The sequence below is a fragment of the Hypanus sabinus genome, chromosome 28, assembly GCF_030144855.1.
Source record: "Hypanus sabinus isolate sHypSab1 chromosome 28, sHypSab1.hap1, whole genome shotgun sequence".
In the NCBI taxonomy this organism is placed as follows: Eukaryota; Metazoa; Chordata; class Chondrichthyes; order Myliobatiformes; family Dasyatidae; genus Hypanus; species Hypanus sabinus.
Genome location: NC_082733.1, coordinates 43,333,401 through 43,358,241, shown reverse-complemented (window position 1 = coordinate 43,358,241; position 24,841 = coordinate 43,333,401). Strand labels below are relative to the sequence as shown.

Sequence of the window (24,841 nt, the reverse complement as noted above, 5' to 3'; positions counted from 1 at the left end):
AATATGAGGGGCATTATTTAAATGTGTTTGGAGGAAAGTATAGGGTTTGCCAGAGGTAGGTTTTTTAAACTCAGAGAGTGGTGAGTGTGTGGAATGCCCTGCTAGGGGTGGTGGTAGAGGCTGATACATTAGGAACATTTAAGAGACTCTTAGATTTACACATGGATGAAAGAAAAGTGAAGGGCTTTGTGGAAGGGAAGGGTTAGATAGATCTTAGAGTAGGTTAAAGCTCAGTACAACCTCACGGGCTGAAGGGCCTGTACTGTTCTATATTCTAAATCCTGTGATGAGCGCTGGTTGTTTCAGGAACGGAATGGGACGTGGTGGTGAGGGGCTTCAGGGTTCTGTACTCCCTGCCTGATGGGAGCTGTGAGAAGATGCCATGGGCCGGATGGTGGGGATCACTGATGATAGATGTTGCCTTCTTAAGGCAGCGTCTCCTGCAGATAAAATCGATTGCCCACAGAATGTTAGGACTAAACACTGATGCCATGCTGACATGCGTAAACGTGATAAGCATATACAATGATGATCTTAGCACAGCGAATGATGAAAATGTCACGTTCTGTTCATATAACAATATACTTCAGTAAGGTATATTTTTGTGAAAAGTTCTGTACTATAAAACAGGCCACGCACTACTATTTTTATTTATTGAAAGATATAGCTTGGAATAGGCTTTTTCGTCCCTCTGAGCCACACCACCAGCAGCCTGTGAAACCCTCGATTTAACCCTAATCTAATCACGGGACAATTTACTATGACCAATTAACCTGCCCAGTACGTTCTTGGACTGTGGGAGAAAACCCATGCATTCCATGGGGAGGACACACAGACTCCTTTCAGGGGATGCTGGGGTTGAATGCCAAATTCCGATACCGTGAACTGTCGTAGCGTCACGCTAACTGCCACGCTAGTGTGGTGTCCATTCTAGACCATCCTGTAAGTGTTATTCCCAACTAATGCTTCAACTGTTTTACAAAGGCATGGATGTATACGTACACCCAGCCTGGCTGATGCATCTGGGAGAAGGGAACTCTCTGAAAATCTCTGTTACATCAGGGAACAAGAGGAAGTCAAACACTGAAATGAAAGTAACACACACAAAATGCCACAGTAACTCAGCAGGTCAGGCTACATCTATAGAAAGGAATAAACAGTCAACATTTCCGACCGAGACTCCTCATAAAGACGGGAAAGGAAGGGGGAAGAAGCCAGAATAAAAAGGTGGGTTGTGGAGGGGGGGAAGAAATACAAGGTGACAGGTGACAGGTGACAGATGAGACCAGGTGAGGGGGAAGGTGGGTGGGTAAGGGGGAGATGAAACTGGGAGGTGATGGTTGAAAGAGGTAAAGGGCTAAAGAAGAAGGAATCTGATAGGAGAGGGGAATGGGCCATGGAAGAAAGGGCAGGAGGGGAGGTGATGGATAGGTGAGGAGAAGGGAAGGGGTGAGAGAGGAGCCAGAATGGGGAATGGAAAAAGAAAGAAGGGGAGCGAGGAGAAATTACTGGCAGTTAGAGAAATTGATGTTCATGCAATCAGGTTGGAAGCTACCCTGATGGAATATGAGGTGTGGCTCCTCCACCCTGAGAGTGGTCTCATTGTGGCAGTTCAGCAGGCCATGAACTGACAGGACACGCCCGCTGCTGACTGCTCCTGTGGCTCCTCCCACAGACCCCTGTATAAAGGCGATTGGAGGCACTGCTCCTCCCTCAGTCTCCAGGATGTTGTGTGTTGGTTTCTTGCTGCTGACGGTGCTTTCTTCCAGCTAATAAAGCCTATCACTCGCCTCACGTCACCGAGAGTTATTGATGGTGCACCACAGGGCGGAATGGAAAATGGGAAGTAGAACTTAAATGGGTGGCCACTAGGAAACTCTGCTTGTTGTGGATGGAACGAAGGTGCTCACCAAAGCTGACGCAGGAAACAGGAAATTAAATCCTATTCTATGGCTAAAGCCCTCACAACCATTGAGCACATCTACATGAAACACTGTCACAGGAAAGCGGTATGAACACCCACCATCCAGGACATGCTCCCTTCTCACTGCTGCCATCAGGAAGAAGGCGCAGGAGCCTCAGGACCCACACCACCAGGGTCAGGAACAGTTATTACCCCTCAACCATCAGGCTCTTCAGCCGGAGAGGATAACTTCACTCAACTTGTCTCACCCCATCACTGAACTGTTCCCACTGAACCCGGTTCACTTTCAAGGTCTCTTCATCTCATGTTCTCAGTATTTATTGCTTAGTGTGCTGTTATTATTCTTTTTTTTTGTATTTACACAGTTTATTGTCTTCTGTACACTGGTTGAATGCCCTAGTTAGGCGGTCTTTCATTGATTCAGTTATAGTTATTATTCTATAGATTTGCTGAGAATGCCCACAAGAAAATGAATCTCTGGATTGCATTTGGCAACATTTACTTTGAACTTTGTGCTGTTGAACTCCTACCACCATTAGAAAGTTCCCATGAACAGCAATGGCTGATTAAACGTGGCAGTGATAGGTAAGATATGGTTTACTGGAGAACATGTCTCCCTTTGATCTTCATTGATCAGAGCACCAACACCTCCTGCGTCTTGCTGACAGTCAGAGGTCCACTGCTGAATGTAGCTTCTGAAGCCCACGCTGCAATGAACAGAAGGTACATGACGATGGTGATGGGGCGTGTGGATAGGACAGGAGGAAAAGGGCTGTAACATCTGCACATTTTTTTGAAAGGTGAGTTAAGATTGAAATAAGCACAAAATGCAGGAGGAACTCAACAGGTCAGGCAGCGTCCATGGAGAGGAATAAACAGTCGATGTTTCAGGCCAAGATAGTCCTGATAAAGGGTCTCGGCCTGAAATGTTGACTGTTTATTCCTCTCCATAGATGCTGCCTGATCTGCTGAGTCCCTCCAGCATTGTGTGTGTGCGTTGCTCTGAATTTCCAACATCTGCAGAATCTCTTACTAAAGGTTGAAAGTTGCCCCCCAAAAGGAGGAACACCTTTGAGGGGCCAAATGGCCTTCCTGGCTATATGAATGATTAAACCATTAGACACAGGAGCAGAATTAGGCCATTTGGCCCATCTAGTTCATATAACAGTTGTAATACATGGACTTTGATGTCTGCACGTGACCCTCCTGGTAATCCAAAGTTCAAAGTAAGTTTATTATCAAAGTACATATATGTCACCATGTACAACCCTGAGGTTCATTTTCTTGTGGGCATTCACAGTAGAATGAAGAAACACATTAGAATCAATGAAAAACTGGACGAAAAGACTGACACACAACCAATGTGCAGAAGTAGACAAACTGACCATTGGTAAATAAACAAACAAATAATTAAGTGAACCTGAGAAGTGGAGTGTTTGAAAGTGGAACTATAGGTTGTGGGATCAGTTCAGAGATGTGTTGAGTGAAGTCATCCACACTCCATCATTAACTGCCCCTTCAATCATTCATGAATTGCACCTTTTCCATTCCTTTAGAACACAGAGTGTGCAGCTTTGTGGACTAAACATTGCACCTTCTGAGCAGAAGATGTTATTGTCAGTTTCTGTACAGGAGTTCTTTCAGCCTTTTCATTTTGCAGTGTGAATCTGAGCCACACAATATCAATGGGTTTCATCACACTCTTGCTCATATCTTGCAGCCTCTGTGCTCTTGCCCACATTTCTGAACGCTGCTGATTATTTCTCTACACTTTTGCTAACTTCCTTGCAAAAAAAAATTGTATTGATAGGCTTTCTTTAAATAAACAAATAGATTTTTACAATGGACCACGTTGAAAGTGAGCAAAAGCTCTCTCAAGCTGTGTGCTTTCTTGCGATTGGCATTTGAAGAGCTTGTACTTGGTGAGAGTTATTCCTATCAGAGGTCTTATGGCAGGGTTGCGTCCTGCTGTTAGTTATCTGCTTGGTATCTCCTGTAGCACCACCTGAGCTCTCCACGCTCTCCCTGCCAGCCCTCCCTTCAGCTGTCTGTAGCCCCCAAGCTCCTACGTTCTTTCACTTCAGAATGTAAACAAAGGCATGGAAAGATCCTGTAAGCAGCAATGAGGAAAATCTGGCAGCAATTGATGAAGGAAATGGATTGAAGTCTTCCTTCGTTCATACCCAAGCAGTGCAGCAACAACTCTTGGGTCTTCCTGATAGGTTATCGATTGTGTGTGAACTGTGTTCAGCCACACGCTCACGAGGGCCGGGTGAACCGATCCTGCTACTGGGGCAACACAACAGCATAATGCTTTACAGCACCAGCAGCTCATGTTCCATACCCGCCGCTGACTGCAATCTGCCTGTGACTACATGGGTTTCCTCTGGCTCTCGTTTCCTCCCACAAAGCACTGCCTCTCCATCAATGCAGCGTACTGCCCCTCCCACAGTGTGACCCTCCCTCAGTACTGCCCCTCCCACAGTGTGACCGTCCCTCAGTACCGCCCCTCCCACAGTGTGACCCTCCCTCAGTACCACCCCTCCCACAGTGTGACCCTCCCTCAGTACCACCCCTCCCACAGTGTGACCCTCCCTCAGTACCGCCCCTCCCACAGTGTGACCCTTCCTCAGTACCGCCCCTCCCTCAGTACCGCCCCTCCCACAGTGACCCTCCCTCAGTACCGCCCCTCCCTCAGTACCGCCCCTCCCACAGTGACCCTCCCTCAGTACCGCCCCTCCCACAGTGACCGTCCCTCAGTACCGCCCCTCCCACAGTGTGACCCTCCCTCAGTACCGCCCCTCCCACCATGCGGTTCCGGACTGAATCACTCTGAAGAACTTCAAGTAGCCGGTGGAGCTGCACTGCAGGGGAAATGCATCAGTGACGATCACAACCCAAGTGGGTGCTGGGGACAGTGTGCAATTCTCACCACACCTCCAGCACCAACAATGCATGCCTATCACTCACTAACCCTAAACTGTAGGTCTGTGGGCTGTGGGAGGGGCTGGAGCGACCCACACGGTCACGGGGAGAACATACAAACTCCTTACAGACTGCAGCAGGAATTGAACCCGGATCGCTTGGGCCGTAATACCGTTAGACTAACTGCTACGCCACCAATCTTTGCGATTATTATCGTGATGATTGCAGATGTAGTTAATGTTTAACCTCTTTAACACTGAAAAACTGTTTGGATTTTTAAAAATTTTAATAAGCAACTAAGTCTGTTTACTAATTGTAGAAATATGGTAAGCTGGTAAATTGGTTTATTATTGTCACACGATCTGAGGTAAGTGAAAAACTTGCTGTGCTTTACTGTTTACAGATCAACTCTTTACACAGGGCATTGAGGTAGAACAGAGCTGCAGAGGAAGTGCAGTGCAGGTAGACTGCTTTGCGGAGTCTGCCCGGTTTCTATCAGGACCTACTGAGAGTCTGGAACATGGTCGCCTCAGGCCAGGAATCCCCACCTCTGGCGGAGGGCGGGGTCCTGGCCGACCCTTGCCCTACCTCAGTGGCTGTCGGTGCGGCTCAGTTGTGTGGACCAACTCAGGCCGAGCTGCTTGTCGGGCCCAGACCCCGCAATCTTCTCCGGGAGCCGTGTCCACACAAATTGGGCTGTCTCTCATCAATACCCACAGTCCCATTCAGGGATGCAAGTAGGAGGTATCTGTATGGGCTGCTACTCCACTTCCTCCACTTCCTTGCCCTTGTCCACCATCCCGACACGCCATGGCGGTCGGTCCTTCCACCCAGAGGTGAGGAGGGTACCCACTGGAAGTCCCTTTATGCCGGGGTTCTTCCCATGCACCTAGGGGGTCTCGGCTGGAGGGTACTGCATAGAGCGGTGCCCTGCAATAAGTTTTTCAGTTTGTACATGGATCTCCCACCCGCATGCCACTTCTGTGGGCTGGAGGAAACCGTGTACCACATATACATGGAGTGTGTGAGGCTGCAGCCTCTTTTTGCGTATTTGCGTGGGCTGCTTCTCGCCTTCTGGCTGCATTTTAGCCCCACCCTATTTATATATGGTCATCCAGTGAGGAGGGGGGCATGGAGGGATGAGGATGTCCTAGTCAACTTGCTCCTGGGGCTGGCAAAATCCGCAATCCGAGGGTCTTGGAAACGGGTGGCAGGAGGATCTCCCCGGGCAGACTGCCTGGCAATGTTTAGGGGGTATGTTCGAGCCCGGGTAAATATTGAAAAAGAACACGCGCAGTCCACAGCGGCCTTAGAGGAGTTTCGAGACCGTTGGGATCCGCAGGGTGTAAATGCCATCATGGATAGAGATGGCAACATTCTGGTGTAATGTCTATTGTCTATTTGTAGTGCAGTAATTGTGTTTGCCACTGTCTTGTATATATTGTATAGCACCGATATTTGTAATAAAGGATTTTGTAATAAAAAAAAAGACAGTGAGGTGCAAGGTCATAATAAGGGAAATTCAATAGTTGTACAAGAAGCTGTCCTCGAGCCTAATGGTACATGCACTCAGGCTTCCGTATGAGGAGGAATTTCCTCAGCCAGAGGGTGGTGAACCATTGTCGTAGATGGCTTTGGAGGACAAGGCAGAGGTTAAGAGGTTCTTGATTAGTCAGGGTGTGAAGGGGTAAGAGGAGAAGGCAGGCAAACAGTGCTGAGAGGGAAATAGATCAGCCATGATGAAATGGTGGAACAGAATTGATGGGCTGAATGGCCTAATTCTGTCCTATCCCTTATGGTCTTCTGCCCAGTGAGAGAGGAGGAAAGTGAGAATATCCGGGGTGGATGGGTCTATGATTATGCCGGCTGCTTTATTGAGACAGTGAGAAGTGTAGACAGAGGCCATAAGAGAGGAGCCTAGTTTCTGCTGAGCTGTGTCCACAGCTCTCTGCAGTATTCGTAGCTAGTTACTATACCATGCTGTGATGCATTCAGATATGATGCTTTCTGCGCTGTGTCAATAAAAGATGGGAAGGGTTGACAGGGACATGCGGAAGGTCTTTGCCTCCCGAGGCATTGGTGAGTTTTCTTGGCCCTGACAGCTACATGGTTGGACCAGGACAGACTATTCATGATGTTCACTCCAAGCAACTGGAGCGCTTGACCTCAGCATCAGGCAATAGGCAGGGAGGAGAGGCTATCTGGTGGAGCCAGGATTCTCCTAGTCCAGGGTGAAGGTCTTGCTGCCTCTCCGAACGGCTACAGGAGGGTGGGATTTGGTGATAATGGTGGTATTGGAACTGGGAGGTGATGTTATGGAACTTTCTTGGGTATCTGTTTGTTGGGGCTGTTCTGAGAGACTCTGTTATTTGTTTCCTGCAGTATTACTTCACCATTAACTTTGGCCATGATGCCCAGAAAGCCCTGGAGCTGAGAACAGAGGACGTGAAGGATTGTGATGACTGGGTGACAGCGATTGGCCATGCAAGGTAGGCTCACCTGGTTAGTCTCCAACCTCCCTCTCCCTCAACCCCTCCACTGTGGTCAGTCCTCCACCTCTCTCTCCCTCACCTCCCTCTCTGTCAACCCCTCCACCCTGGTCAGTCCCCCACCTCTCTCTCCCTAACTTCCCTCTCCCTCAAACTCACTACCCTGGTCAGTCCCTCAACTCCTTCTCCCTCAACCCCTCCACCCTGCTCAGTCCCTCACCTCCCTCTCCCTCAAACTCACTACCCTGGTCAGTTCCCCACCTTCCTCTCCCTCAGCCCCTCCAAACTGGTCAGACTCCTACCTCCCACTCCCCCAACCCCATTACCCTGGCGATACCCTGCCTTTCTCTTAACCTGGGTATCCAGCTCACTCCATTTCCCATCTGATGATGCTGTGAAATTTGCAGCAGCAATACAGAGCAATACCTTAAAAATGACTATAAATCACAGTGAGAAATGCACAAAAAAAATTGGTGCAAAAAGAGAGCAAAATAGTGAGGTAGTGATCGTGAGTTCATGGACTGTTTGGAAATCTGCTGGCAGAGAAGAAGAATCTACTCCTAAAACATTGAGTGTGTGTCTTCAGGCTCCTGTACCTGCTCACTAATGACAGTACCTGTGAAGAGAAAAGGGAGGATCAGGGCTCTTCAGGATGGATGCTGCCTTTTGAAGATGTCCTCGACTGTTGGAAGGCTCGTACCCACGAGGGAGCTGCCTGAGTCTTCAGTTCTGTGCCATGGCCCCTCCATACCAGATGGCGATGCCACCAGTCAGAATGCTCCGTAGGAATTTGCTAGAGTCTTTGGTGTCATACCAGTCTCCTGAAATGCAGCCTCTAGCTTGCCTGTAATTGTAATCACATCAATATGTTGGGCTCAGAATAGACCTTCAGAGATGTTGACACCCAGGAACGTGAAGCTGCTCACCCTTTCCACTGCTGATCTCTTGATGATGATTGGTGTGTGTTCTCCTGCTTCCCCTTCCTGAATCAACTGTGGTCTAGGAGTGACAGGTGACAGAAAACAGGATTGTTGCACCAACAAAGGAACAGTGAGTTTACATTTTCAGTTTCCCTATGCAGCACACCCGGGCTTCCACACCTGGTGTGGCCACATCAATGGAGAATGATCATTGTGATTGATCAACACTCCATTACCGTCAACCCACAGCCTGCTCTTCAGTCTCGATGAGGACACTCTCAGGCTGGAGGAGAAACACCTCATATTCCATTTCGGTAGCCTCCAACCTGATGGCATAAACATCGATTTCACCAGCCTCAGGTAATTTTCCCCTTCCCCTTCCTTCTCCTTTAATTCCTTACTCTGGCCTCTTACGTCTTCTCCTCACCTGCCTATCACATCCTCAGGGTGTCCCTCCTCCTTCCCTTCCTCCCAAGGTTACTCTCCTCTCCTACCAGATTCTATTTTTTCTAGCCCTTGGCCTTTTCCACTTATCACTTCCCAGCTTCTTACATCATGCCCCATTCTCCATTCACCTGGCTTCACCTAAGCTTCTAACTTGTCTTCCTTCCCCTCCTCACACCTTCTTATTCTGGTTTCCAGTCCTGATAAAGGGTCTCGGCCCAAAATATCGACTGTTTATTTCTTTCCATCGATGCTGCCTGACCTGCTGAGTTCTTGCAGCGTTTTGTGTGAGTTGTTCCATTGTTGTTGCACTAAGTCACTCATCATCGTAATCGTTATGTGCCATGTCGTATGACATCATCATTATGTGCTGTGCCATTTGACATCATCATTACATGCTGTGTTGTATGAAGTAGGTGATCATGGTCTTTCCATGACCATGATTGTTCTTGGCAAATTTTTCTACAGAAATGGTTTGCCATTGTCTCCCTCTGGGCAGAGTCTTTACAAGACGGGTGACCCCAGCCATTATCAATACTCTTAAGGATTGTCTGCCTGCCGTCACTGGTCACATAACCAGGGCTTGTGATATGCACCGGCTGCTTGTACGACTGTCCACCACCTGCTCCCATGGTTTCAAGTGACCCTGATCAGGGGCTAAGTAGGTGCTACACCTTCTCAAGGGTGACCTGCAGGCTAGCAGAGGGAAGGTGTATCTTACACCTCTTTTGAGAGAGATGAATCTCCACCCCACCACCCACAGCACGTCACTATCAGCAGAGGTTAGCAAACAATACAGCTCAGAGGGAGGTTATAAACACAAGAGATTCTGCAGATGCTGGAGGGCCAGAGGAACACACACTAAATGCTGGAGGGACTCAGCAGGTCAGGCAGCGTCTGTGGAGAGGAATAAACAGTTGACATTTCAGGCTTCATCAGCATTTTATCAAGGGAGGATGTGGAATCCGTCATATCTGTACAGACTTTCTAAAGAACCAGCAAGGAATCCCTGCAAATCATCACATGTCCAGTACAGTTTTGATTTTATACAGTTACTTCACTTTGTTGGCTCTTTTCGAAACGGCATCCTATTACAGTCTAGACAGTGGTTGAGATTGATCACTTGGATAACAGAGCTGTAGTGTAGAATTGTTTACCTGTGTAGTGCACTATATGCATTTTAATTACATGTTATTAACATTTTTATGATAATATTTTGTTCTACGTGCTGTGTGTGATATACGTATTGTGGGTGCACCGTGGTCCGGAAGGACAGCGTTTCGTTTGGTTGTATACGTGTAGACGACAGTAAACCTGACCTTGAATTTGCATTCAATAACATAACTGCCCAGACAGAAAAGCAAAGCCAGTCAGTGGAACAACAAAACGCCGGAGGTTCGCAGCAGATCCTTCATCAGGATTGTTAAGGAAAGGGGGAGGAGGATCACAAGCTGGCAGGTGACAGGTGAGACCAGGTGATGAGGTAGGTGGGTGGGGATGAAGTGATATGCTGGGAGTTGATACAGGTGGAAGAGGTAAAGGGATGAAGAAGAAGGAATCTGGTAGGAGAGGAGAATGGACCATGGGAGTAAGGGAAGGAGGAGAGACATCAGATGAATCAATGTTTTTGCCCTCTTACCCCTTCTCTTCACCTCACCTGCCCATCACCTCCTTCTGGTTCTCTTCCTTTTTCCCTCTTTCCCATGGTCATCCTTCCACTCCTACTAGATTCCTTCTTCAGCCCCCTACCTCTTCCACCTGTCACCTCCCAGCATCTCTCCCCCACCCACCCACCTACCCGCTCACCTGTCACCTCCCAGCATCTCTCCCCCACCCACCCACCTACCCACTCACCTGTCACCTCCCAGCTTCTCTCCCCCACCCACCCACCTACCCGCTCACCTGTCACCTCCCAGCATCTCTCCCCCACCCACCCACCTACCCACTCACCTGTCACCTCCCAGCATCTCTCCCCCACCCACCCACCTACCCACTCACCTGTCACCTCCCAGCTTCTCTCCCCCACCCACCCACCTACCCACTCACCTGTCACCTCCCAGCATCTCTCCCCCACCCACCCACCTACCCACTCACCTGTCACCTCCCAGCTTCTCTCCCCCACCCACCCACCTACCCGCTCACCTGTCACCTCCCAGCTTCTCTCCCCCACCCACCCACCTACCCACTCACCTGTCACCTCCCAGCATCTCTCCCCCACCCACCCACCTACCCACTCACTTGTCACCTCCCAGCTTCTCTCCCCCACCCACCCACCTACCCGCTCACCTGTCACCTCCCAGCATCTCTCCCCCACCCACCCACCTACCCAAGCACCTGTCACCTCCCAGCTTCTCTCCCCCACCTACCCACCTACCCGCTCACCTGTCACCTCCCAGCATCTCTCCCCCACCCACCCACCTACCCACTCACCTGTCACCTCCCAGCATCTCTCCCCCACCCACCCACCTACCCGCTCACCTGTCACCTCCCAGCTTCTATCCCCCACCCACCCACCTACCCGCTCACCTGTCACCTCCCAGCTTCTCTCCCCCACCCACCCACCTACCCACTCACCTGTCACCTCCCAGCTTCTCTCCCCCACCCACCCACCTACCCACTCACCTGTCACCTCCCAGCTTCTCTCCCCCACCCACCCACCTACTCACTCACCTGTCACCTCCCAGCTTCTCTCCCCCACCCACCCACCTACCCACGCACCTGTCACCTCCCAGCTTCTCTCCCCCACCCACCCACCTACCCACTCACCTGTCACCTCCCAGCTTCTCTCCCCCACCCACCCACCTACCCAATCACCTGTCACCTCCCAGCTTCTCTCCCCCACCCACCCACCTACCACTCACCTGTCACCTCCCAGCTTCTCTCCCCCACCCACCCACCTACCCACTCACCTGTCACCTCCCAGCTTCTCTCCCCCACCCACCCACCTACCCGTTCACCTGTCACCTCCCAGCTTCTCTCCCTCACCCACCTACCCACTCACCTGTCACCTCCCAGCTTCTCTCCCTCACCCACCCACCTACCCGCTCACGTCACCTCCCAGCTTCTCTCCCCCACCCACCCACCTACCCACTCACCTGTCACCTCCCAGCTTCTCTCCCTCACCCACCCACCTACCCACTCACCTGCCACCTCCCAGCTTCTCTCCCCCACCCACCCACCTACCCGTTCACCTGTCACCTCCCAGCTTTTCTCCCCCACCCACCCACCTACCCGCTCACCTGCCACCTCCCAGCTTCTCTCCCTCACCCACCCACCTACCCACTCACCTGTCACCTCCCAGCTTCTCTCCCTCACCCACCCACCTACCCACTCACCTGCCACCTCCCAGCTTCTCTCCCCCACCCACCCACCTACCCACTCACCTGTCACCTCCCAGCTTCTCTCCCCCACCCACCCACCTACCCGCTCACCTGTCACCGACCAGTTTGTACTCCCTCCACTCCTCCCACCTTCTTACCCTGGCTTCTGTCCCCTTCCTTTCCAGTCCTGATAAAGGGTCTCAGACCGAAATGCCAACTGTTTCCAGAGTTGCTGCCTGACCTGCTGAGTTCCTCCAGCATTTTGTGTGTTGCTCAGGATTTCCAGCACCTGCAGAATCTCTTGCGCTTATGATTTGGAGAAAGGGGGCCATTCAGCCCATTCAGCCCACGCCAGTCCTTTGAAAGAGATGGCCAGCTCACAGCTGGTGAAGGAGAATAAGATGTATTTTGGCTTTTCCTCGAGGTAGCTTTAGGCCAGCGCTAATCTTCCAAGGCAGAGTACGAATAGCCAGGCACAAATGTTTGAAGCAACAGGTTATCTTATTACAACACTGCCGTCCTCGCCCTCACATCTAATTTACACGTACTGATGGCCGCATTCTGAGATCCTCTCAGGCCAGCAGTGAAATTCACACCAGTATTAATTGTGCTAATTATAAACCTCATACAGACAGTGGCTGCACTTTGAAGGCCCATACGGTGCAGTTGTCCTACCACCTGTCAGACAGTGTTTCTGCTGTGTCTCCAGAGAGCCTGTATTATTATCCCTCGCCCACCCACCCAACCTACCCACTCACCTGTCAGACAGTGTTTCTGCTGTGTCTCCAGAGAGCCTGTATTATTATCCCTCGCCCACCCACCCAACCTACCCACTCACCAGTCAGACAGTGTTTCTGCTGTGTCTCCAGAGAGCCTGTATTATTATCCCTTGCCCACCCACCCCACCTCCCCACTCACCTGTCAGACAGTGTTTCTGCTGTGTCTCCAGAGAGCCTGTATTATTATCCCTCGCCCACCCACCCCACCTACCCACTCACTGTCAGACAGTGTTTCTGCTGTGTCTCCAGAGCCTGTATTATTATCCCTTGCCCACCCACCCCACCTACCCACTCACCAGTCAGACAGTGTTTCTGCTGTGTCTCCAGAGAGCCTGTATTATTATCCCTCGCCCACCCACCCCACCTACCCACTCACCAGTCAGACAGTGTTTCTGCTGTGTCTCCAGAGAGCCTGTATTATTATCCCTTGCCCACCCACCCAACCTACCCACTCACCTGTCAGACAGTGTTTCTGCTGTGTCTCCAGAGAGCCTGTATTATTATCCCTTGCCCACCCACCCCACCTACCCACTCACCAGTCAGACAGTGTTTCTGCTGTGTCTCCAGAGAGCCTGTATTATTATCCCTTGCCCACCCACCCCACCTACCCACTCACCAGTCAGACAGTGTTTCTGCTGTGTCTCCAGAGAGCCTGTATTATTATCCCTTGCCCACCCACCCCACCTACCCACTCACCCAGACAGTGTTTCTGCTGTGTCTCCAGAGAGCCTGTATTATTATCCCTTGCCCACCCACCCCACCTACCCACTCACCTGTCAGACAGTGTTTCTGCTGTGTCTCCAGAGAGCCTGTATTATTATCCCTTGCCCACCCACCCCACCTACCCACTCACCTGTCAGACAGTGTTTCTGCTGTGTCTCCAGAGAGCCTGTATTATTATCCCTTGCCCACCCACCCCACTTCTCCCAAGGGTTCTGCTGTGAGTCATGAGACTTCTCTGCAGAGCTGGGGGATCAGAGTCACTGGCATATGCCATATAATTTGTTGACCAGCCATCCTGGAACCTGGAGCAATGCAGAAACAAGAGCTCTTGTTTCCTCCCATAAACGCAGCCTGACCCGCTGAGATTGCCCAGCGTTTTGTCGGTTGCTTGGTTCTGAGCCCATGTGTCCATTTTGAAAGGACTCGAATAGAAAAGAACCTTTTGCTGAACCTTTAGAGGTCATTAGTCAGGTCACACTGGGAGTACCATGGACACTTTGGGCTCCTTATCTGAGAAAGGATGTGCTGGCATTGGAGAAGGATATAGGGAGAAGGCAGGAGATTGGGGCTGGGAGGGAAAATGGATCAGCCATGATGGAATGGTGGAACAGACTTGATGGGCAAAATAGCCTAATTCTGCTCCTAAATCTTATTGTCGCATGGTCTAAATTGATGCTGATGCCAAACACCTCACATCCCACCTGGGTAACCCTCAACCTGATGGCATGAACATTGACTTCTCCAACTTCTGGTAATTTCTCCCTCTCCCCCTTCTCTCTTTTTGCATTCCCCATTCTAGTTACGTTCTTATCTCTTCTGTTCTCCTCACCTGTCCATCACTTCACTCTTGTGCCCGTCCTCCTTCCCTTTCTTCCATGGTCCACTCTCCTCTCCTGTCAGGTTCCTCCTTCAGCCCTTTCCTCCTCCACCTATCAGCTCCCAGCTTCTTACTTCATTCATCCCCCCTCCACTGCCCCTTTCACTCACCTTCCCCCTCGCCTGGTCTTATCTATCACCTGCCAGCTTGTACTCTTTTCTCCCCCCCCCCCCACCAATCTTCATATTTTGGGCACTTCCCCCTTCCTTTCCAGTCCTGATGAATGGTCTTGGTTTGAAATGTCCACTGAATATTCCCCTCCCTCTATCTTACCTGATTTGCCAAGTTCCTTCAGCACTTCTTGTGTCCTATGTTAATAATGATGAAGGAGTTTGACTGATAGCCAGGGTACAGTTTATTTCTTAAGGTCAGTGTCACCGGCTCCTTCTGGAATGTTCTTTATTTGCTTGAGTAGCCAATTATTGCTAGGTAAGACAAACAATGTCCAGAAAAGCTTTTAGTAGCCATGGTAACCAAAGGCCATAAAGGACAAGCCTGTAAAGTGGGCCTTCTATGGTTTCAATAAGCAAGTCAAGAGCCTTGCTGACTAACCCACTCACATCCTGACAGGGTTGGAGTGCCCGCTGTTGTGACATTTTGTTCCTTCACTGTTTACAGAGAACCGTTATCAACTGTTCAAGCAAGGACTGAAAAGATTTCACTGAATAACTTGGGGCAAAGGTTTCGGCTGTTTATCTTACAGTGTTGAATCCTAAGCACAAAAAAAGACTTTTATCGCTAGATTTATTTTTGGAGCGAGAGAGAGTGTGAGGTGTCTTGATAGAAGAGTGTAAAATAATAAGAGGCATGGACCCAGTGGTCAGTGGTCAGCCAGAGACTTTTCGCAGGGCTCAAATGGATAAAACCAAGGAGCGTAATTTTAGAGTGATTGGAGGAAAGTACAGGAAGGGATGTCAAAGGTAAAGTTTTTACACAGAGAGTGGTGGGCGCATGGATCCCACCAGAAGCAGAGATATTAGGGACAGTTGGGAGACGCTTAGGTACATGAATGGTAGAAAAATGGAAGGCTACATAGGAGGGAAGAGTTAGATTGACCTTAGAGAAGGTTAAAAGGTCGCCACAACATTGTGGACCGAAGGGTACTGTGCTCCACTGTTCTATGTTCTAGGATTGGCCAACATGTTGTCCTTTCTAAGGACTGCAGTTCTTGTCTCCCAGTAGCTGTCCCACTAAGCCCACAAATGAGATCAGGACTGCACTGGCCCACACAGGGATCAAGTGGCCAGTGGGGGGGGGGCGGGGGGGGAAGAATAGGCATGAAATAGAGGACAGAAATTGAGTTCTCACTTAATTGTGGTGTTGAAGGGGATTACTCAAGATATACAGTACAGGGACTGAAAGCCAGTATAAGTATTCTAAAAGTTTTTGGTTAACTGGAAGCCAGAGGAACTAGAATAGGAGAATAAATAGAATCTTTCATTGACTGATACAACAGATGAAACAAAACTAAATGGAAGAAAGAGGGAAAATTAATGACGTTTTACAAATTTTCAGATTGCTCACTCAAATATTGTTGTGTCTGGTCGAGGAAGAAAGTTGGTGACCTGCTGGTATGTGGAGCAAATGTGAAACGGGCTTTCCAGAGGCCTGATGAAGCTCTGAGACTCACAGCTTACTGTTTGTGTTTGGCAGAGTTCACGTCTCGTGTGGGATTGCTGCCTGAGTTAATCAGTGGGCAGAGAGCTAATTACTGAACTTACACTGTGACTGACTAGCTCAATACCAAATCATTTAAAGAAGGTTTTATTTTAGTTTATTTCGCAATACACTCCCTCTTGGCCCAAAGAGCCCATGCCACCCACTACACCCATAGAGTTATAGAAGAGTACAGCACAGAAACAGGCCCATCTAGTCCATGTTGAATCATTTAAACTGCCTACTCTCATCGACCTGCACAAGGGGCCATAGCCCTCCATACCTGCACCACCCTTGTACCTACCCAAGTTCTCTTAAATTTAAACCAAGGAGCATAATTTTAGGGTGATTGGAGGAAAGTACAGGAAATTGAACTCACATGCACTACTCGTGCTGGCAGTCCATTCCACACTCTCAGCCCTCTGAGTGAAGAAGTTTCCCCTCATGTTCCTCTTAAATTTTTCACTTTTCTCCCTTAACCCATGACCTCTGGTTGTAGTCTCACCCAAACTCAGTGGAAAAAACCTGCTGGCATTACCCGATCTATACCCCTCATAACTTAGTATATCTCTATCAAATCTCCTCTCAATCTTCTACTTTCCAAAGAATAAAGTCCTAACCTATTCAATCTTTCCTTTTTAACTCAGGTCCTCCAAGGCAACATCCTCGTAAATTTTCTCTGTACTCTTTCAACCTTATTTACATCTTTCCTGTAGACAGGTGACCAAACTTACACACAATTGTCCAAATTAGGCCTCACCAATGTCTTATACAACTTCAACATAACATCCCATCTCCTGGGCTCAATAACACACACAAAATGCTGGAGGAACTCAGCAGGCCCGGCAACATCTATGGAAAAGAGTTAACAGTCAATGCCATCAGGGTGGAAAAAAAAAGAGCAAGAAGGTGGGGAGAGGGAAGGAAGAAGTACAAGGTGGGAGGTGATAGGTGAAATGGGAAAAGGGGAGGGGTGAAGTAAAGAGCTGGGAAGTTGATTGGTGAAAGAGATAAAGGGCTGGAGAAGGGGGAATCTGATAGGAGAGGACAGAAGACCATGGAAGAAAGGGAGATGAAGGAGGAAGAGAGGTGATGGGGAAGTAAAGAGATAAGGAGAAAGAGGGAAACGGGAATGGTGAGGGGGGGGGCAATTACCAGAAGTTTGAGAACACTTTGATTTATGAAGGCCAATGTGCTAAAAGCTTTCTTTACAACCCAAACTACCTGGGATGCCACATGTGGACAATTAACCCAGTAACCCGTACTTCTTTGGACTGCTTGAAGAAACTGGAGCACCCAGAGGAAACACAGATAGTCACATAGTCACGGGGCGAATGTACAAACTCCTTTTGGACAGTGGCAGGAATTGGTCCTGGGCGCTGGCACTCAGCTATAGCCTGAAAATGATTTGCTCTGTCATTACTAATTTTTGATTCACCATTGCCGGTACTGTGCAGGCTGCTGGGCTTGGAGAGGGAGACTGACTACTGGGGTTAATCAATGATTCTGTTACGTATTGGGCGGACTGTTCTAATGGATAATAGTTTTCACATCCAACTATCTCTTGGGTCCAATCTCTATTCTCATGCCTTTAGCCGAGATTAGAAACCCAAGCTTTCCCCTTCCCTTTCCACCACCCGTTAACGATACGTTTTTGGAACAGTTACAGGAACCTTGCGACGGAACACGAATCGCTGATGCAGAAATACCTCCACCTGCTGCAGATTGTAGAGACGGAGAAGACGGTTGCCAAACGGTTGCGACAGCAGATTGAGGATCAGGAGATCGAGGTTGAGCGACTGAAAGCGGAGGTGAGACGCCACTCAGAGAACACAACGGCAATAGGAAAGCATACCCCTTTTGTCCCCCCCAGCCCCTCACATACACAGAACCCATCCCAGGAGAGGCCGTCACCGGCCTTCAGCCTCCAATAGACTTGTGGATGTGCAAGCATTGGGCTTCAACTTTCACAGTGGGCCCACAGACTCAAACATTGCTATCAACTTGGGACTTACTGACAGTGACGAATGAGAACCTTGGATAATTACCTTGACCTAAAGGCTTCAAGCTCCAGACTTGCCAATGATGGGTTGCCCAACACTAGACTTCGAACTCCAGCCTCACTGCCTCGCATACCCAGGCAGTCACTGGCCTCATGCCTGTACAGAACTCTGAATCCAGATCCCACCAATAACTCAATAACCTGCAGGGGTTGCCAGCCCTCATCCTCGCTGGTCTGCTGACCTGTCACCTGACAGTGGATGTCTTTCATCCACAGTACTGGCCTTGGAACATGAAGCGGAGACGTAGACTCCAGCCTGACCTCTAATTCCCTCACAACCCTGTCCCTAGAGCCTAAGCTGACTCCTACCACCCCCCTCACTGCCCCAAAAGCATCCCTACGAACCTAAGGAAAGAACTAAGTGTGAGCCACAACTCGACAGACCATGCACAGCTCGGCAACACCTTGACCGGAAGCCTGCCCAGAATGACTTGGCCGAGAATCCTTTTGGAAGCGGTGTGTCTGGGAGTGTTTGTCAGACTCCTGTTTGTGAATCCACAGCTGAATGCTCCCAGGGTCAACAGAACAGGCCACTGAATTCACTCTCGTACCTTTTAACAGATCGCTTCACTACTCAAAAACAACGACCGCATCCAACTAACCCAGCCAGTGATGCAGAATGATGAAGATGTTGACATAAAGAAAATTAAGAAGGTAAGGCAGGCATACAGACAAAGCACAGAGGTGTCCTGCAGGAGAGATTTTTGATTTGATTAATACCATGTTCTTAACCCCACATTATCTACCCATCATTTAGGGCTCTGTGGAACCCCACTTCATGTCCCGTATTTATTATATATCTTTGTACCTTGTTTGCCCCAGACAGATACGTTCTATAGAGTCATAGAACACTGCAGCACAGAAACAGGCCCTTCAGCCCAGCTAATTACCATACTACTATTTTGCCTAATCCTATTAACCTGCACCGGGACCATAACCCTCCATGCCCCTCCCATCCATGTACTTCCCTCTTAAATGCTGAAATCACACTCCCATCCCTTGTTCCCATACTCTCACGACCCTCTGAGTGAAGAAACTTCCCTCTGTGTTCCCCTTAAACATTTCACCTTTCACCCTTAACCTATGACCTCTAGTTGTAGTCTCACCCAACCTCAATGGAAAAAGCCTGCTTTCATTTACCTTATCTATACCCTATCTATCTACATCTCTATCAAATCTCCTCTCATTCTCTTATGCTCCAGAGAATAAAGTCCTAGCCTACTCAATCTTTTCCTTATCATTCCGGTCCTCCAGTCACAGAAACATCCTTGTAAATTTTTTCTGTGCTCTTTCAGTGCACACATTTCCAAACTGGATTTTATTTACCATCCCTCTGCCCATCTGACCACTGGGCTGACCCTTCCACTGATACCTGCCGCACTCTGTACCTATCTCCCTCACTGTCGATTATCTGGGTAATCTTGGTTCCATCTGCCAACTCTATGTACTATGTACTTACCATGTACTGTGGTGTGTGTGTGTGCGCGCCGTCATGACAAGCTTTATACGGCGTGTCTTGGGCATCTGAAACCTGGTGGAGCCCATCCCTCTCCAGGTTTTTTTTTATGAGATCGAATTGCTAGCTTGACACTCAACCCAGGCACAGATGGAGAGCATGCAAGGGAGCCAGCTGGACTTGAATTCGAGACCTCTTGCCCTGAAGTCCAGCGTTGATGCCACTACGCCACCAGCTGGTGTCCTGGTCCTATGAACTAAGTTCTATGGTCTACAGTCTACGGTTTATGGTCTATGATCTACAGTCTATGTTCTACGGTCTATGGTCTACGGTCTACAGTCTATGGTTTATGGTCTACGGTTTATGGTCTATGGTTTATGGTCTGTGATCTATGGTCTATGTTCTACGGTCTATGTTCTAAGGTCTACGGTCTACGGTCTTCATTCTATGGTCTATGGTCTACGGTCTATGGTTTATGGTCTATGGTCTACGGTCTTCATTCTATGGTCTACGGTCTATGGTTTATGGTCTATGGTCTACGGTCTTCATTCTATGGTCTATGGTCTACGGTCTATGGTTTATGGTCTATGGTCTACGGTCTATGTTCTATGGTCTGTGGTCTATGGTATATGCTCTGTTATATCCTACAGGTCCAAAGCTTTCTTCGAGGATGGCTGTGCCGAAGGAAGTGGAAGACCATCATTCAGGACTACATCCGGTCCCCGCACGCGGAGAGCATGAGGAAGAGGAACCAGGTTGTGTTCAGCATGCTGGAGGCCGAGGCTGAGTACGTCCAGCAGCTGCACATCCTCGTGAACTGCTTCCTCCGGCCCCTCCGCATGGCAGCCAGCTCCAAGAAGCCTCCGATTGCCCACGATGATGTCAGTAGCATATTTCTGAACAGGTACCTAGCTATAAACTACGACAGCGTTTAGATTGTTGGACTGTGGTTCAGTTTCAGAATTATTTGTGAAACATTCAGTGAAATGCGATGTTTGAGTTAACAACCAGCACACCCGAGGGTGTAGGGGGGGGCAGCCCGCAAGTGTTCTCACTCATTCCGGCGCCAACAGAGCACGTCCACAATGTTCAACAGGACTACTCAAACAACAACAGCAGGAACGTCACAACAGAAACAGCAAAACAAGCCAATATTCTCCCTCCCACTTGAATGCACTCACTCACATACACATTGACAGGCCACCTCCGGGCCTCCAGCCCTTGACCCTGGATTCTCAGACTCAGAGACATCAGGTCTCCAATCTTCAGTCCCTGGCTCAGACTCACAGACACTGTACCCCTGACTTCCAGACACAGGGGAAGAGGATTCGATTTTCGGGTCTTTGTGCATTCAAATCACACCTGGCAGATGGCTAATCTAAATTCAGATAATTAAATACTGTAAATCTGGAATTACTGTATCGGTGACCATCTGATGTGAACTCTTCTAGGTTGATAATGTTCATCAGGGAAGAAACTCTTTACCCAGTATATTCGAAATGTGACTTCAGACCCACAATAAAATGCCCCCCAGGGGTGGCACATTGCAGCGAGGTTGTCTGGTTCCAGTTCCCCACCACATTCCTGAAGGATGGGAAATACATACAACCTCACACCGTGAAAGATTTTCAAATCAAAATTATTCTCACTGTATTTCTAAGTAGTTTCTCTTTGTGAATTGTACCCAGAGCTGCCTTCCCTCTACACTTCTCACTGTCTCAGTAAAGACCCCATCCACCCCGGACGTTCTCTCTTCTCCCCCCTCCCAACAGGCAGAAGATACAAAAGCCCGAAAGCACATCCCACCAGGTTCAAGGGCAGCCTCTACCCCACTGTTATAAGCCCATTGAACAGTTCCCCAGTACACTAAGATGGATTCATGCATCCACAATCTACCTTGTACCTTATTGTGTAACTGCCCTGCAGTTTCTTTCTTTTTCAATCTTTTTATTAATATCAACATGGTGAGATTGATACATAATTATTGGGATTACAAAATTACAAAATTAAAATGTGTATATGAGGATACATAAGCAATAAGTACAATATAGTTAAGTCTTCCCAAATCATTTGTGATACAAATATAATATAGACAAGACAAAAAAAAACAAACTAGGTATATCCATATGAAAAAAAACAGAAAAAGAGAAAAAAAATTATTCCCCCAAAAGACAAGATCTAACAAACTAACCACTAACTAATAAAAAAAAAGAAAAGGAAGAAAAAAAAAACATGGGCTGCTTATAATATCTAAGAAAAGACAAAGAATCATCAGTGTCACCAACTCCGATCCTCTCTACATATACATAATCAGAACCGGGAAAAAAAATAGGATTGGAACAGGGTCAAATTACATCATGTGAAAATATTGAATAAATGGCCTCCAAGTCTTTTCAAATTTAATAGAAGGCTCATATATGACACTTCTAATTTTTTCCAAATTTAAACATAACATAGTTTGAGAAAACCAACGAAATGTGGTAGGGGGATTAATTTCTTTCCAATTCAACAAAATAGATCTTTTAGCCATTAATGGAAGAAATGCAATCATCCGACAAGCAGAAGGAGATAAATGAATTGACTCCATCATTGGTAAACCAAAGATTGCAGTAATAGGATGAGGTTGTAAATCAATATTCAACACCGTGGAAGTAATATCAAAAATGTCTTTCCAATATTTTTTCAAAGACGGACATGACCAAAACATATGAGTAAGAGAAGCTATCTCAGAATGACATCTGTCACATATAGGATTTATGTGGGAATAAAAACGAGCTAATTTATCCTTGGACATATGAGCCCTGTGCACTACTTTAAATGTATCAATGAATGTTTAGAACATATAGAGGATGAATTAACTGGTTGAAGAATTTTATCCCAATTCTCAATAGGGATAGTAAAGTTAAGTTCTCTTTCCCAATCATTCTTAATCTTATAAAAGGCCTCTGAACGTATTTTCATAATTGTATTGTAAACATTTGATATTACACCTTTCTGAAAAGGATTTACTTCTAACAATTTCTCCAAAATACCCATAGAATCTAGATTTGGAAAGGTAGGAAGTACAGTGTTTAAAAAGTTCTTAATCTGTAAATATCTAAAAAAAAAATGAGATCTGGGCAAATTATATTTATTAGATAATTGTTCAAAAGACATGTAACAATTATCCAAAAATAAATCAGAAAATCAGAAAATACCTTTAGTCTTCCAAGCTGCAGTTTCTTTGTAACTGTGACAGTTTAAGTTCAGATTTGGATTTATTTATCACATGTACATCGAAGCGTACAGTGAAATGTGCCATTTGAGTTAGCAACCGACACACCACAGGACGTGCTGAGGGAAGCCCGCAGGTTTCGCAGCACTTTCTGGTACCAACATAGCATACCCACAAAGCTCGGCAGAACAACACAGAACACAACAAGCAACAGGACGAGCTTTGTTCCTCTCGAATAGCCATCCACACACAGTGTACAAACCCCAGGACAGGCTGTCTTCTGCCTCCAGCACAGGCACTGACTCCTGACTTCATACACTTAGTCCCCGGTCACTGGCCCTCAACTTCTGGACTTCTGATTGGCCTCCGGGCCTCCGATCAAACCTCAGCCCTCAACCCGAGCCTCCAATTGGCTTTCAGCCTCAATCTTTGGTGTCAATCCAGGACTGCATTCTGCATTCTCCCCTTGTTAAGTTGCAATGAAATGAATGGCATGCTAAAACAAAATGCTCTTCACTCTAACAGTACGTGTGTCAATAATAAACCAGCTTACCATAGAGTTGTCTGTAGCTTGGAAGGATGTGATCAGAAATCATCATTTACCAAGCCTGAGGAGTGAGAAATTGTTCCCATTGTTATTGAGAAGGTTTATTTTGTGATCAATAAGACAGGGTTAAGACGAGGGGAAAAGGTGGTGACAGAGAAAAACTCTCTAAACACACATTACATTCTCTTTCTTTATATTTTTCTCTTTTTCAGTGAAACAATTATGTTTTTGCACCAAATATTTTACCAGGGACTGAAAGCTCGAGTTTCCAGTTGGCCTACTTTGGTACTAGGTATGTATGGTAACTACTTGCTCCATCACGAGGATTGGCTGTGGTAACTTAGATAATGGGCTCCTTTGTAGCGATGTGAAAATTATACTGTTCAATCTGCAACCCTCTACTCTTCAGATGGAGCTATGCCTCTTCAACAGAACGAGGATTTGCTTTTTATTCAGTAAACAAACTCAGTTCAATCAGAGTTCATTCGCCTTTTCATACTTATGTCTTCATCCAGGGTAAAATATCTGGTTCACATGAGATTCTGTGGATGCTAGAAACACACACACAAAATGCTGGAGGAACTCAGCAGGTCAGGCAGCATCGATGGAAAGGAATAAACAGTTAATGTAGTTATACAATGGGAGTCCACACCTGCAACACACAGTAGCTTTGGTCCCCTTTTCTAAATAAAAGATAAATTAGCATAGAAACACACACAAAATGCTGGAGGAACTTAACAGGTCAGGCAGCATCTATGAAGTGGATTTTGTGTGTAAAATATCTGGTTGTTTTTCTCTTTGGTAAAGCAACCAATGAGAGACCTGCTACAATGTATTTTATAATGTATGTCAATGATTTGGACGATGGGATTAATGGATTTGTGGCTAAATTTGTTGATGATACCAAGATAGGTGGAGAAGCAGGTAGTGTTGAGGAAACAGAGACCCTGCAGAGAGACTTAAATAGTTTAAGGGAATGGGCAAAGAAGTGGTAAATGAAATACAATGTTGTAAAGTGTATGGTCGTGCACTTTGGAGGAAGAAATAAACAGAGAGAGAATTCAAAATGCAGAGATGCAAAGGGACTTGGCTATCTTTGTGCAGGATATCCTGAAGGTTAACCTCCAGGTTGAGTTGGTGGTGAAGAAGACGAATGCAATGTTGGCATTCATTTCTAGAGGTATAGAATATAAGAGCAGGGATGTAATGTTGAGGCTCTATAAGGCACTCCTGAGACCACACTTAGAGTATTGTGTGCAGTTTTGGGCTCTGTATTTTAAAAAGGATATACTGACATTGGAGAGGGTCCAGAGAAGATTAACAAGAATGATTCCAGGAATGAAAGGGTTACCATATGAGGAACGTCTGGCAGCTCTTGGGCTGTATTCCCTGGTGTTCAGGAGCATGAGAGGAGATCTCATAGAAGCATTCCAAATGCTAAAAGGCCTGAACAGATTAGATATGGCAAAGCTATTTCTCATGGTAGGGGAGTCTAGGACAAGACT

The 24,841-nt window shown here is 47.6% G+C and overlaps 1 protein-coding gene across 2 annotated transcripts in view; it reads left to right on the top strand.

The window, feature by feature from the left end:
* The window catches only part of rasgrf1 (Ras protein specific guanine nucleotide releasing factor 1), a 115,666-nt gene that overhangs the window by 31,371 nt on the left and 59,454 nt on the right, over positions 1-24,841 (top strand). The window contains exons 2-6 of one of the 2 annotated variants that reach the window (XM_059953061.1): positions 7,232-7,338; positions 17,721-17,868; positions 18,681-18,773; positions 20,226-20,479; positions 23,549-23,628. In XM_059953061.1, coding sequence (XP_059809044.1) covers positions 7,232-7,338; positions 17,721-17,868; positions 18,681-18,773; positions 20,226-20,479; positions 23,549-23,628 — 682 coding nt within the window. Of the gene's footprint in view, positions 1-6,319; positions 7,339-17,720; positions 17,869-18,680; positions 18,774-20,225; positions 20,480-23,548; positions 23,629-24,841 lie in introns of those variants that run through there. The other variant, XM_059953062.1, reaches the window with a different exon arrangement.